This window comes from Gossypium hirsutum, chromosome A05 (genome assembly GCF_007990345.1).
Source record: "Gossypium hirsutum isolate 1008001.06 chromosome A05, Gossypium_hirsutum_v2.1, whole genome shotgun sequence".
Classification (NCBI taxonomy): domain Eukaryota; kingdom Viridiplantae; phylum Streptophyta; class Magnoliopsida; order Malvales; family Malvaceae; genus Gossypium; species Gossypium hirsutum.
Genome location: NC_053428.1, coordinates 109,006,570 through 109,020,956, shown reverse-complemented (window position 1 = coordinate 109,020,956; position 14,387 = coordinate 109,006,570). Strand labels below are relative to the sequence as shown.

Sequence of the window (14,387 nt, the reverse complement as noted above, 5' to 3'; positions counted from 1 at the left end):
AAATCATAGCTCTGATACCAATAAATGTAATACCCCCTACCCTGTATTCATTGTCGGAATAGGGTACGAGGTATTATCGAAGTTTACGAGTTAAATTTTTTTTCAATATAACCCCTTGTATAAATATCTAACATTCCTTGAAATTTTAAACCAAAAATAATCCACATCAACCAATCTAATTCAACATATTTTCAAGATAGGTTAACGCATATATATTCACGCATATTTATAAGATAACATCATCGCATACCAAAACCAAGACTTGTTAGCCATACCATTGGCTGACCTTACATTCATTTCACAGAGTCATTTACTTTATTAGCTTATACATGCCATTGATTTCCAAAATAAAGTTTTTTTATATACCAAAATCCTGAGGTTGATGGTGTGATGTGTCTTCGATCAAATCCGACCTCCGAGCTCTTAACACTACAAAACAGGGGAAAAGGAAACAGGGTAAGCACTTTGTGCTTAGTAAGCTCAGGTAACAAGAATTATACTTACCTAATATTTTCAATAAAATACAATAAACATTCATATATCCATTCAATGCATTATTACCCAAAGATGCACAAACTCAACATTCAAGTTAGTAAAATAATTTCCATGTACCAATAATATATACTATGAATGATGAGCTCATCAATACCATGATTTCCATTTCCTTGTTATTTTTCCATATTTATCCCGTTGAATTTCTCGAAATTTCGATGGATTTTCAGAGGTACACTTTTAGTGTACATTTCCGAGTCCGTCAATTCTTATTCATGTGCGCACATTTCCATTTCAGAGAGCACACTCCCGCGAACCTCAACTTGCAGCGGGATTACCAGTCCAGGCTAAATCCTCTGTAATATAAACTCATAGAGTATTGTCGGGATTACCAGTCCAGGCTAAATCCCCTGCAACGACAATTACTCTAATGAGCTTGCATCTGAATTACCAGTCCAGGCTAAATTCAGACCCTAATTTGGATTACCCGTCCAGGCTAAATCCATTTTCCACATATTCTTCGGGAGGGCTATATCAAGATAGGATCACCCGTCCGGGCTAGATCCTTTTTACCGTCAATTCCTTTTCAGAGATCTATCAAATTTTCCTTCCATTCAACCGAGATTTCTTCCCATTTTTATCAAATATATCAATGTTTCATCAATTTTCATATAATGAACATTCAAATCATATTCACATCAATAACATACATTTCAAGCATTTAAGAATATAATTCAAGTTACACGGACTTACCTTGATACTTATTTGTGTATAAAAATCTACTAATCCTGAACTTTTTCCTTCCCTCAATCTAGCTTCGTATTTGAATCTTCTGGATCTAAATAAATAAATTTAATTATCAATTTAATACATTTCATGTTGATATGCAACAATTTCTATAATTTCATTATTATTGTGTATAGTTTATTCAAAGTTGTCTATTTGAGTCATAGTCACTAAATTATTTATAACTCGAGCTACGAAACTCCAAATTAAGATCTGTTAATTTTCCCTGAAAGTTGACTCATATATATTCTTACCATAAAATTTTAAGAATTTTTTGTTTAGCCAATAAGTACAGTTTATTCTTTAAAGTCACCCCTGTTCTACTGTCTGATAGTTCTGACCCTTCTTCACTAAAAATTAATTATCTCTTTATACAGAATTTAGATGATGTTCCCGTTTCTTTCTCTTGAAAATAAACTCATTCAGGATTCTAGAAATATAAATTTAAGCCCCTAATTATTTTTATTCAATTTTTTATGATTTTTCAAAATCAGAACAGGGGAACTCAAATTCATTTTGACCTTGTCTCACAAAATTTATTATATCTCATTCGATTCCTACAATTTATGGTGATTTTTCAAAGTTAGTCTACTGCTGTTGTCCAGTATTATTTTAGTGCAAGTTGTTTATTACCATTTTTCCCTTAAGCTTTTAATAAATAACAATTTCGTCCCTACTCAATTAGCCTCTCAATTGAGCTGATTTTTCTCAATTAACACTTTATTCTATCACCTTAAACTAGTTTACAACCTTTAGGAATCAAAATTTCAGCAATAGACTTTAATTTCAAATATTTTTACAATTAGGTCCTAAAAATCAATTTCTATTGAAATTACCTAATAAAATCATCTCATAAACAAATTAAAACTTTAATTTCATTCTATTTCATCATAAACTTACAACACTCAACCATGGTGACTTTCAATTTCATCCATGAAATCAAAAACTAATGAATTTAATAGTAGGACAGTTGTAAAAGTCTTAGAAACACAAAAATTACAAGAAAAAGGCAAGGATTAAGTCACTTGGTGAAAAAATTATGGAATACCAGCTTAGAGAACCCTCCTATGGCATTTTTAGCTGCTGGAATTGAAGAGAAATAAAGAGAAATCTAGATATTTCCTATTTAGTCCTAGCTTTATTTAGTTAATTTTGCAATATTTCAGTTTTGCCCTTAATTTATCAACTTTCCTGCTGCTTTCATGCCCTTGCCGTCCAGCCAAAATAAAATTTGGGTCTAATTGCCTTTTAAATCCTCTCTCATTAGACACTTAAGCTATTTAATCATCTCATCCACTTTTACACCTTTTACAATTTAGTCCTTTTCATTTAATTAACTATCCAAACATCAAAATTTCCTAACAAAATTTTAATACCACATTACAAACATTTCATAAATGTTTAAAAAATTATTTTCGACTAGGTCTTACGAGATAGAGGTCCTTGTACTTTATTTTACCCAATTTCTTCAATAATTTCTTTTTCTAACTAACCATTAAATCAATAAAAATTTTTTATCAATATTTTCATACGATTTTCCTATTATATCAATTTTCATGCAAAAATATTGAAATAAATTTCTCTTTAAATTGGATTTTTGGTTACGAAACCACTATTTCGATAACCTTGAATTTAGGCCATTACAAACATAAAGAAAGAGATCAAGTGTTTCTTTTGCAAAAAGAAGGGACACTTAAAGAAGGATTGTGTCAAGTTTAAGAGTTGGATTGAAAAGAAAGGTAAATCAATCTCACCTGTTTGCTTTAAGTCGAATATGGTTTATGTGAATTATAACACATGGTGAATTGATTCTGGTTCTACAACTCATATCTCAAATTCCTTTCAGTGATTAAGAAACCTGGGGGAATCAGAGGGAGCTACGTGACACATCTATTCAGGAAATAAGATGGAGTTGTATGTGGAAGCAATTGGAATATGTGACTTAGTGCTTAAGAGTGGCTTTGTTTTAATTTTAGAAAAGACTTTTTATATTCCTAGTTTTTCTAAAAATTTAGTTTGTATTTCAATATTTACACCATTTGGGTATTGCTTTAGTTTTTCAAGTACTGGTTTCAGTTTATTTTATCAATCTAAACTTGTTGGAAATTTTGTTTTATCTATTGGTCTTTATTCTCTTAATTTGCAAAATAATGTCACTTATAATGTTATGCATGTTCAAAATGGTACTAAACATTGTGTTATAAATGAAGATTTCTCTATTTTATGGCACCGGAGATTAGGACACATCTCCATTGAAAGGATTAAGAGATTAGTAAATGGTGGGGAACTTAGTACTTTAGGTTTTACTAATTTCAATACTTGTATAGACTACATTAAGGGCAAGTAGACTAACAAGTCAAAGAAATGTTCCAAGAGAAGTTTGATCGTATTGAAAATCATCCATTCTGATATATGTTGCCCAGATATAGATGTGCAATGTCAAAAATACTTCATTACTTTTATAGAAGATTACTCGCGATACATGTATCTCTACATGCTTTATCACAAAAGCGAAGCATTAGAAGCATTTAAAGTTTTCAATGCTCAATGCAGTAAGCAAATCAAACTTGTGAGAACCGATAAAGGTGGTGAGTATTATGGTAGATACATTAAGGATACACAAACACATGGTCCATTTGCAAAGTTTCTTCAAGATAATGGTATAGTTGGCCAATAGACCATGTTAGGCTCACCTGATAAGAATGGTGTTGCAGAAAAAAGAAACTAAACTTTAATAGATATGGTACAAAGTATGCTTAATAGCTCTAAGCTGCCTAAGTCTTTATAGGTTGAAGCTCCCAAAACGGTCGTGTATATATTAAACTAAGTTCCAATCAAGGCTAACCCAAAGACACTTTTTAAGTTGTTCAAAGGTTGGAACTGAGTTTGCGACATATACGAGTATGGATGCCCATCTAAAGTAAGAGTTTATAACCCACAAGAAAATAAACTAGGCCTAAAGAGCATTTGTGAGTATTTCATTGGATATGCCGAAAGGTCCAAAGGATACAGATTCTGCTACCCATCTCATAGCACTAAAATTGTGGAATCGAGAAATGTAAAATTTCTTAAGAATGACTCAATTAGTGGGAGTGGTCTTTATCAGGACACAATTCCCATAGGCCAACCTTCTACTTCAGGCGAGAAATTGGTTGTCATACATAACACCCCTCAAGCTCAACCAGGTGTTGAACAACCAATCGATGAAAATCCACGAGCTACTGAAAACACTTTAGTAAACCAAGTTGTTTAAGAAAATCTAGAAATTATTAAACAACCAGTTGAACAACATGTCCCACAAGAAAATGTTGGTTCAACATTGAGGAGATCTACCAAAGAAAGGAAATTAACAATTTCTAGTGATTATATTGTGTATCTGCAAGAGTCTAACTATAATATTAGAGTTGAGAATGATCTTGAGTCATTTTCACAAGCTATGAGTTGCAAAGAGTCAGAATTGTGGTACAATGCTATGAAAGAATAAATGAATTCCATGAAAAGTAATGATGTTTCGATCTTGTGTCATTACATGAAGGTGTAAAAGCCATTGGATGTAAATAGGTCTTCAAAACAAAAAAAAAAACTTGGTGGGAATATAGAAAGATATAAAGCTAGAATCGTTGCAAAAGGATTCACTCAACGAGAAGGAATCGATTATACTGAGACTTTTAGTCCTATATTTAAGAAAGATTCTTTTTGCATTGGGTTAGCATTAGTAGCTCATTTTGACCTTGAGTTGCAACAAATGGATGTGAAAACTACATTTCTCAATCGTGACCTAGAGGAAAAGATATATATGAGACAACCTAAAGGATTCTCCTCTAGTGATGGTGAACACTTGGTATTCAAGCTAAAGAAGTCCATATATGGATTGAAATAAGCCCCTCGTTAATGGTATTTAAAATTTCATGAATTTATCTCTTTATTTGGTTTTGTTGAGAATATCATGGATCAATGCATATACTAGAAGGTCAGTGGGAGTAAAATTTGTTTTCTTATTCTATATGTGGACGACATTTTACTTGCAACAAATTACAGGGGTATGCTACATGAGGTGAAATAATTTCTTTCTAAAAAATTTGATATGAAAGATATGGATGATGCATCGTATGCCATTGGCATTAAGATTTATAATGATTGACATCGTAATATCTTAGGTCTATCTCAAGAAACCTACATCAACAAAGTTTTAGAAAGATTTTGGATGAAAGATTGTTCATCGAGTGAAAGATTGTTCATCAAGTGTTGCTCCTATCGTGAAGGGTGATACGTTCAATTTGAACCAATACTCAAAGAACAAATTTGAGAGGGAGCAAATGAAAAATATTCCATATGCTTCTATTGTTAAAAGCATGTTGTTTGCTCAAGTTTGCACAAGACCTGACATTGCATTTGCAATTGGAATGTGGAGAAGATATTAGAGTAATCTAGATATTGACCACTGGAAAATTGCAAAGAAAGTTTTGAGATATCTTAAAGGGATAAAGGACTACATGCTTATGTACAAACGATCAAACAATTTGGAGGTGATTGGCTACTCTGATTCAGACTTTGTCGGTTGTGTTGATTCACGTAAATCAACATTAGGTTACATATTTATGTTTGCTAGCAGATCTATATCTTGGAGGACCATCAAGAAGACTTTAACTACTACTTCCACTATGGAGGCTGAGTTTGTTTCATGTTTTGAGGCTACCTCAAAAGGAATATGATTGAAGAGTTTCATTTCTGGGCTTAAACTTGTGGATTCGATTTCTAGATCATTGATTATATATTGTGACAATTCAACTGCTATCTTTATGGCTAAGAACAACAAAAGTCAAAGTCAAAGTAAACATATCTACATTAATATCTAGCCATAAGGGAACGTGTTAAAGAAAAGAAAGTGATCATTGAGCACATTAACATTGAGCAGATGTTAGTTGATCGTTTGACTAAAGGTATGCCACCACACAAAATTAAAGATCATGTTATCACCATAAGACGTTTCCCACCTTGTAAATTTTTGTTGTAAGAACGATTATAAAGAACCGCTATTAAGTTTGATGTTTCTCATATTTTGTGCACACATTAATTTGATTATTTCGAGAAATGTCACTAAAGTTTGGACCTGGAATAAACATTGGGTTTATTTATTAAGAAATTTGGGCTAAAGCGTTGAGACATAATATATTGTGGTACATAAAAGATACTACTCAAATTCTAAGAGAGAATATTGTCATGATTCGTGCATTATGTTTCGGCTTTAAGTTTTATAGACAATAAGAACCAAATGGGAAAATGTTGAAACTCCTTATGGTTCGTGAGGTCATTCCTACGTTTCCCATGCCCCCCCCCCCACTTTTGTTGCCCGCTACTTGTTTTTGGGGTAGTGGATGTTTGTGTGATAGTGGGATTGATGGTTTTTTATGGAGAACCACCACTATAAATACAAACTAGCTTAAAGGCCCTTAAGCACCAAAATTAAATTTCTGAAAATATTCCATCTATTGAAGTTTTCGAATGCTTAGAAGACTATGACAGTTTTCAATTTTTCGTACGACTAAATTTGACGACTTCATCGATGGTTTGACATGCTCAACAGTGGTGTAACAACATTTGAATTTTGGCATTTGGTTCAGACAATAGCTAGAGGTATTTATGTTCAATCTTTTCCGTTGCACTATAACCTTTAAACCGTTATTTACGCTTACAAGTAGCATTTGTTATTATTAGTACATAAGAACGCCATTTCAAAAGAAACTCTAAAAATGACAGCAAATTGTAATCCATCACAATAACAATGGAAGAATTGGGAAAAGACTGAAACACTTGATTAGTTTACTCAGTTTTTAGGTTGGAGTCGGAGGGTAAATGCTTGCAAGGAAAGAAGAACTTGCTTCATTCTCTCCTTGGAATCCTCGTCAATAAGGTTGCCATCACTATCGAACTTTGCCGGAGGCTGAAACGCATTCAAGTAAAACTCGGGTTTATTGATGAAATGTAGATCAAGGAAAACCCCAACTTGGCGAAGATGATAATGTGATCGCGCACCACCAAAGCCTCCTCCGGCGCTTACGATGGCAGCCGCTTTATCTGCCCATACATTTGGTGGTCTTGAAGCCCAGTCAAGTGCATTCTTCAGAGGCGCTGGAATGGTGCATATAATGAAGTAATGTGAAATGGACTGTTTTGATGTATACAAGGAATCCTAAAAATGATAAATCCTATCCTAGTAAACTGTCTAGTATCCAAACCATACAACTTCATATATAGATATATATATAAAGGATGGATTTATATTTGAGATGATGGGAGTGCATATATAATTAATAAACCTATACTTTGTGATTATATTATAAATGACTGATTCATTTGAGAAGTTATAGATTTACACATCAAATGCAGATATAAAGTTGTTAATGAAATGAACATTAAAGACACTGTTCCATAGATAGAGTAAAAATAAATAAATAAAAAGTAGGAAAGCATTGGGGGAAGGGGATGAAGATACCAGTAAGAGAATAGTTGTATTCAGGGGAAGCAATAAGGATGCTATCAGCCTCCAAAATCTTCTGCCTGAAAGCCTCAACCGCAGGGGGAAACTTGCCATCAACTTCCAGATCTGTATCCAGCATTGGAAGTGGTGAAATGTCTATGTATTCCATTTGAATCCCAGCAATGGACTCCTTGGTAAGCTCCAAAGCTGAAAAAAAAGAAAAGAAATTAAACAAATCAATATTCCCCAGAAAAACAAAATCCAAAACCCAAACTGAAAAAATATTTACCGGTTCGAATTAAGCCTCTGTTGTAAGAGGCTTTCCTTAAAGACCCACAAATGGCAGCAACTTTAATCACTGGTTTCGATGCTACAACAGCTTCCATTTTGCTCTTATATCTTACAACTTTCTCGTCTCCCTCAGGTTAACTTAGTTATGTGGGTTATATAGGAGGGTGGAAGGATGAGATTTGGCAGGGGAAATTGATGAAATGGTTTGGGATATGATTCATTGATGACGATTGGAGTTGGTGGGTTTTCCTTTTTTAGTTTCGATAATTTGATTTGATTAATGGTGAGATTTGGACCACGGAAATAGAATAATCAGTAAAGGCTTTTTTTCCCCTAAACTAAGCAAGGCATTTTTCTTGTTAAACTATCTTGATAGCCAGTAGGAGTTTTTTCACATTCAAACTATAAAAAATTATAAAATTAATTATTTAACTTTTTTTTAGTTAAATGCTTAATAGGAAGATGGGTGGTAGTTTTTAAAGTTGGCGTCATAAAAAATTTAGTCTTTAACGTTTATACATTATATCATTTATTGTTAATTTTTTTAAAGCAATAGTTTTCGATGTTTATGCATTGCCTAATTTTATCGTATTATTTACATGAAAATATAATTTAATATACAATGTGTAAATTAGAAATATATTTTATTAAAAAAATTGTTTATTATTAAACTATACAATCCTCAAATACATTGCTTTTCTTATACTTCAAATGACTAAAGTCTCTCAATGGTAATTAATTCATTTTTTGTTAGCTTAAGCTACTAGTCATTGTGAAGCAAATCAAAGCTCAAAAAAAAATTAATTTTTCTTTAAGCTGTTCAACTTGCAATTGGATTGAATTAACGAAGGGAGTACCTTTTATTTTCAAGCAATTGAATTGGTTATTTTTTAAATTTTGGGTCATATTGTTTCTTCTTCTTGTTGCAACTGTTTTCATCAAACCAAATGGAAGGATAATATTGGAAAGGGTCATAAAGAAAAGTAAAACTATAAAAGGATCAAATTAACAATTTGTAAACATTGAGGATTCGATGTTTTTAGAATAGTAGATATAGGTGTGTAACAAGAAGGAGATAAGGAGGAGAAAGTGGTGGTGACTAGAGGGCCGGTTCTCTTGTGACAAACGAAGAGTTGGAATAGGAAGTTGTGAGTGAGGAGAGAGGAAAAAGAAGTAATGAGGATACTTGGGTTTTTCTTGGGGAAGAAGGAGATAACTAGAAAAATACCTAGGTTTCTCTTGTGGGTAAAGATGGATCCCTTGTCCCTCGTGCTTTGGGTTATATAAACGGGTTACCCCTTATATGCTTGTGCCATGTAATCGACAATATGAATGATAGGCCTGCTTGTGTGATTGACTAGGTAGCAAGGTCGTTACAAGTTAGTTGTCACCATGTGTGGTACTATGTGATCTTACTTTGACATTCTCCTAACAAAGATTATACGAGGTTGTTACACTTTAATGGTCTCTCAATAGTCCCTATAGAAGGTTTATAATGGATGGCTTCTAAGATGGCTCAAGAAGATCCACGAAGGGTTAGTTATAGATGGTCCTAATTAGAGGGTCACCTTAAAGGGTACTAATTGGAGGGTTATTAATGAGTTGCATCCGACGGGGGATCCTTAACATGTTGTACCATGTCCTGCCATGTGTCGTTGTTGGGGTTGGGATATAGTAAGAATCAAGAGTAATTTAATATAATGTATACATGTTAAGGGTTAAAATTGTTATTATACTTATTTTAAAAGTTACCACGTCAACTTTCCATAATTAGATAGTTAAGTGATTATTTTGTAACTTTTTATAAATAGTAAAAAAAGTAACTCATTAATATAATTTACAGTTGAAAAGCAAAGTATTTAATTTAGCTTTGAGTTCGGCAATCGGAATTCACTTTGAAACTATAATAGTCATATAGAGATGATAGATGGCAGGTTTAATTCTGCTCCTAGTCTCTATCCTTTTTCTACTTTTGAAATTTAACCTATAGAATAAATGTGCAAGCATGATCATCGAATGCGCAAGTGTGACTAAACGTTAATTTAGTATTGCTTTTAAAAAATATTTTTAAAAAGTAACGTGGAAAAGTGTTATTGAAAAGTATTTTAAAAATTCTTGATTTAAGATTTGAGTGTTTAGTATTGCTGTCAAAAAGTATTTTTGAGAAATAAAATATCAATTTTAGACTTATATTTAAATAATATTTAAATTAGTTAATATTATTATATTTTAGTAAGAATATAAAAATAATTTATTATAATTTGTTAATATTTTAATATATAAAATATAAATTTTAAATATTTTTAAGCAATAAATATTAATTGTTTATAAAATTTAATTAGAATATATATAAACTATATTTTAAACAATTAAATATAAACATTAAATATTTGTAATTAGATATTAACACATTTGTATTATTTTAAAAAATATTTTTTATTTTTAATTAATAATTTTAACATATTTATAATTAAACATCAAAGAAAAAAAAAAGAAAAATACCGTGTTGTTAAAATGGTGAAAAATAATTAAACACTTTTAATAGAGAAAAAGTTAATTTCTCCCTTTCAAAAGTATATTTTTTTTAAACAACACTAAATAAGGCGTAAAACCCTAGGGATTAGGTTAGGCTCCATGTTGATTAATGGCAAAGGATGGCAAAATGTCATACCGGAGTGAAATTGCTTAAAAGCCATTCGAATGTTAAGAGACTTGTCCCAAACTACACAGGGATGCTTCCGCTGTTGTTGGCAAACTGCTGCTATAGGTTCTGTTTATTTCGACCATATAATGAGATCAGGAAATGAAATGTGTGAGTGGGTGTCAAACAGCTCTTGCCCTCATTTTGGAATGTTTTCATTTCATTAATAATACAAAGCCGTCCTCTATAAAAGTCATGTCCAGCATACAATTTTGTTTAGAAAATGAAAAGGAAATTATTAGAAAGCCGCCATGAAGGTGGCTACTGGCTGCCATATACATGATTATATATCAAAACAGTGAACCCCCATCATCATTCTCATACATCTTATAATGGGGAAACATCTTTTTATTATTTATAATTTGGTTCCCTTTATTTGTTTACTTACTCCAACTTAACCCCAAAAGCTAGAAGCCAAGTTTCATACTCATTTATTCTGATATAATATATCTTGCTGAGCAACTATATTCTATTAGTGTCGGTGATTGGTGGCTTATCTCCGGAAGCCGCCTTCCTTGCTAATAATATTTTTTAGCTATCATCAAGTGTTAAGTGTAATAGTAAAATATATTATATTATTAAAAAGAGATCTAAGTTTAAATTTTGAAAATGACACTGTTAAAAAAAATAATCATAAACTTCGAATATGAATTATAAAATAGATTTAAATGATACCCAAAAAGAAAATCATAAATTACCACGTATTATTTAATGTTGACCATGGATGTCATTTTACTTTGACTGCCTTACTTTTAACAGATTAGCCTTTTGAACCAATGTTTTAGGCTAAAACTCTTGACCAGTTTATTCATAAAAGACTGCTGCGCAGTTTGAGCTGTTGAACCAAAGCGGTTTTGGTAGGATGAGTTTCCTATCTGGAATATATGGAAGAAGTGAGTAAAATGACAGGGAAAGAGTAAGATTTTTTTATATATTTATTAAACTTATATCCTAATTAAGTTTTTCGACTTATTTCAATTTCAATTCAGCCCTTTTCATTAATTAAAAAAAATAAGTCTCTCATTTCATCTTTAACCACATAAATCAATTGACATCTTCATTAGATGGTGTCACGCGGTAATCCTTGATTTAATTTTTTAATTTTTTAATAAAATCATTAAAAATGTTTAGAAAAATTTATAAAACTATAAAAAAATGGTAAAAAATTATAAATATTATAAAAACTTATTAAAAATTCCAAAAATTCTAATAAATAATAAAATATATATATAAAAATTAAAAAACACAACCTTATACTTTAAGAGCTAAAATATGCATTAAGTCAAAACAAAAATCTTTATTAATGGGATCAACCACCTATTTTCAGTCAATCCAATTCAAATCAAATAAATTATTAAAAATAATAAAAAATATTAAGGAATTTATAATATTCGGTTTACTTTTTGTAACTTGGTTCAATCGATCTATACTAATTCGATGTCAACTTATTGTTATCTTGTTTCAGATTAATATACTAGCCAATTTCTAATCCAACTAGTTCTATCCATAAATTTAATTCAACTAGTTTTATCCATTGGGATTGTCCTCCACCGATCACCTTGCTCTGATGCCATCATCGCTTGTTTCAGTTTCCTCATCGATCGGAGAAGTACAGAACAATTTTCCTTTCTTTCTATTGCTTCTACTCCTATTTTTTCTATTTTAATTTTGTTTTTAAAGTCTCTAGTCGTCACTTCACTGCCGCTACTCTTTAACGTCAAACTGAGTCACCACCATTGAATAATCATGGAACTTTGATGATGGCTTCTCCTCACCGCGTCCAACGTCTTGACCATTTGGATTTATTGACTGTGGCTTAAATCTTAAAAACCCAAAAACTTGAAATGAGTCTTGGTTTTGATTTGTTTCTCATCATTTTCTTTTTGTTTCTCACCATGTGGAATTTTGTTTGTTATGTTAATTTTTTAATGGGTTTTGTTAGTGGTGTTACTTTTCTTGATTTTTTTAATGAGCTGATGGGTGTTCTAGATTTTGTGTTTTAATGGATTGATAAGTTTTGTAATTTTTCTTTTCAGTACAGAAATATTGAATGAACCCAACAATTTTTTATTGTTTTAATGTTCTGGCCTAGAACTGTTGAATGAATCCAGAAAAAAAAAAGAAAAAAAAAGTGATGAGAGGAAGAAGGAAGAAGAAAAAAAATGAATCTAAAAATGTTCTTAAATTTCTTTTCTAAGCAATTCAGAAATGTTGAAAGAACTTAGAAAAGAAAAAGGCAAAGTGACAAGAGGAAGAAGGAAGAAGAAATGAATTATCGAAAAAAAAAAGGAATAAGAGAAAAAATAAACATAGAAATGTTCTTAAATTTCTTTTCAAAGCAATCCAAAAATACTGAAAGAACCCATAAAAGAAAAAGGCAAAGTGACAAGAGGAAGAAGGAAGAAGAAGAAAAAACAATAGGGAAAAAGGACAGAAATAAGAAAAAAAATGAAAATAATTTTTAAAAATATTGTTATTAATTTTTAATATATTTTTTAGATTTTGACATCATGATGATGTCATTACGCCACATGTCATAATTTTATTCTATCACCTATTTCAGATTTAATTACGTTAAAAAAAGTATTAAAGGAGAAATAAATAAATTCAAATATCAATTTTATATTTAACCCAAAATAAAGTAATATTTAGTTATTGACTTTGGAAACCTCTCAACTGAGTTTATGTACTTTTTCTTAGTACATATTAGTCTTCAAGCTTAGATTTTGTCAAATAATTTAACTTTCTTTAATTGTATAAAAAACAATAAAATATTAAAAGTTTATAAAAATAAAGAAATTTATAACATTATAAAGAATTATAAAAATTTATAAAAAAATTATGGAATTGTAAAAATTAGTAAAAAAAGTGCTTCCATAAATGAAATTGGACAAATGGACACCTAAGTTTTTATGAATATGGCCATCTATTTGTCCAAATTCATTTTAGACTAGAATTTTAAATAATTTTATATATTTAATTTTAAAAGATAATAATTTCAAAATAAATTCTTAAATTTTTAATTTTTTTTGAATTTTGATGGAATAAACTTGGATGTGCATTTATCCAAGTTGATTTTGAATATGAATTTTTCTAATAAATTTCACATTTTTTTCTAATTTCAATTTTTGAAAAGAAATAGTTTTTTTAGTTTTTTTAATATTCTATGTATTATTAGATTTTGTCCATGTGTCTCTATATTTACATTTTGTCTTGTTATAAATTTTTTAAAACTATTTTTGTTGATTGAGTCTTAGCTCGATTGACATCGTATTGTTACCAACACAAGATGATGTGGGATCGGGTGTGTTAAAATGCGTTTATCCTCCCATTTAAAAGTTGAAGATTATTTCACTATAGGACACTTGTCAACTTCCTAACTTACTTGTGGAGTCTAAAAATTACCCTGATTGTGTATCAAATATTATTACATATATATATTTTTATCATATTTCATTTTTGCTTAAATAACGTATGATATTTTGATACTATTATATGTGTAATCTACTATTTTGACAAAATTTTTCATATTTTTTAATTTTATTATTTTTTTAAATGATTTTTTAGATTTTTTACGACATTTTAATATATATTCATGATTTTCATAATTTTTAGGTTTAAGAGTCAAAAAGCTGTTAG

At 30.5% G+C, this 14,387-nt stretch overlaps 1 protein-coding gene across 1 annotated transcript; it reads right to left on the bottom strand.

Annotated features, from left to right (window-relative positions):
• Window positions 1–6,915: 6,915 nt before the first annotated feature.
• LOC107897027 (NADPH:quinone oxidoreductase) lies at window positions 6,916–8,425 on the bottom strand. The gene is made up of 3 exons (XM_016822356.2): window positions 8,046–8,425; window positions 7,772–7,963; window positions 6,916–7,407 (listed from the first exon to the last, which is right to left on the bottom strand). The coding sequence occupies exons 1-3, from the start codon at window positions 8,140–8,142 to the stop codon at window positions 7,103–7,105; spliced, it is 594 nt and encodes a 197-aa protein (XP_016677845.2). The 5' UTR covers window positions 8,143–8,425; the 3' UTR covers window positions 6,916–7,102.
• Window positions 8,426–14,387: the final 5,962 nt, after the last annotated feature.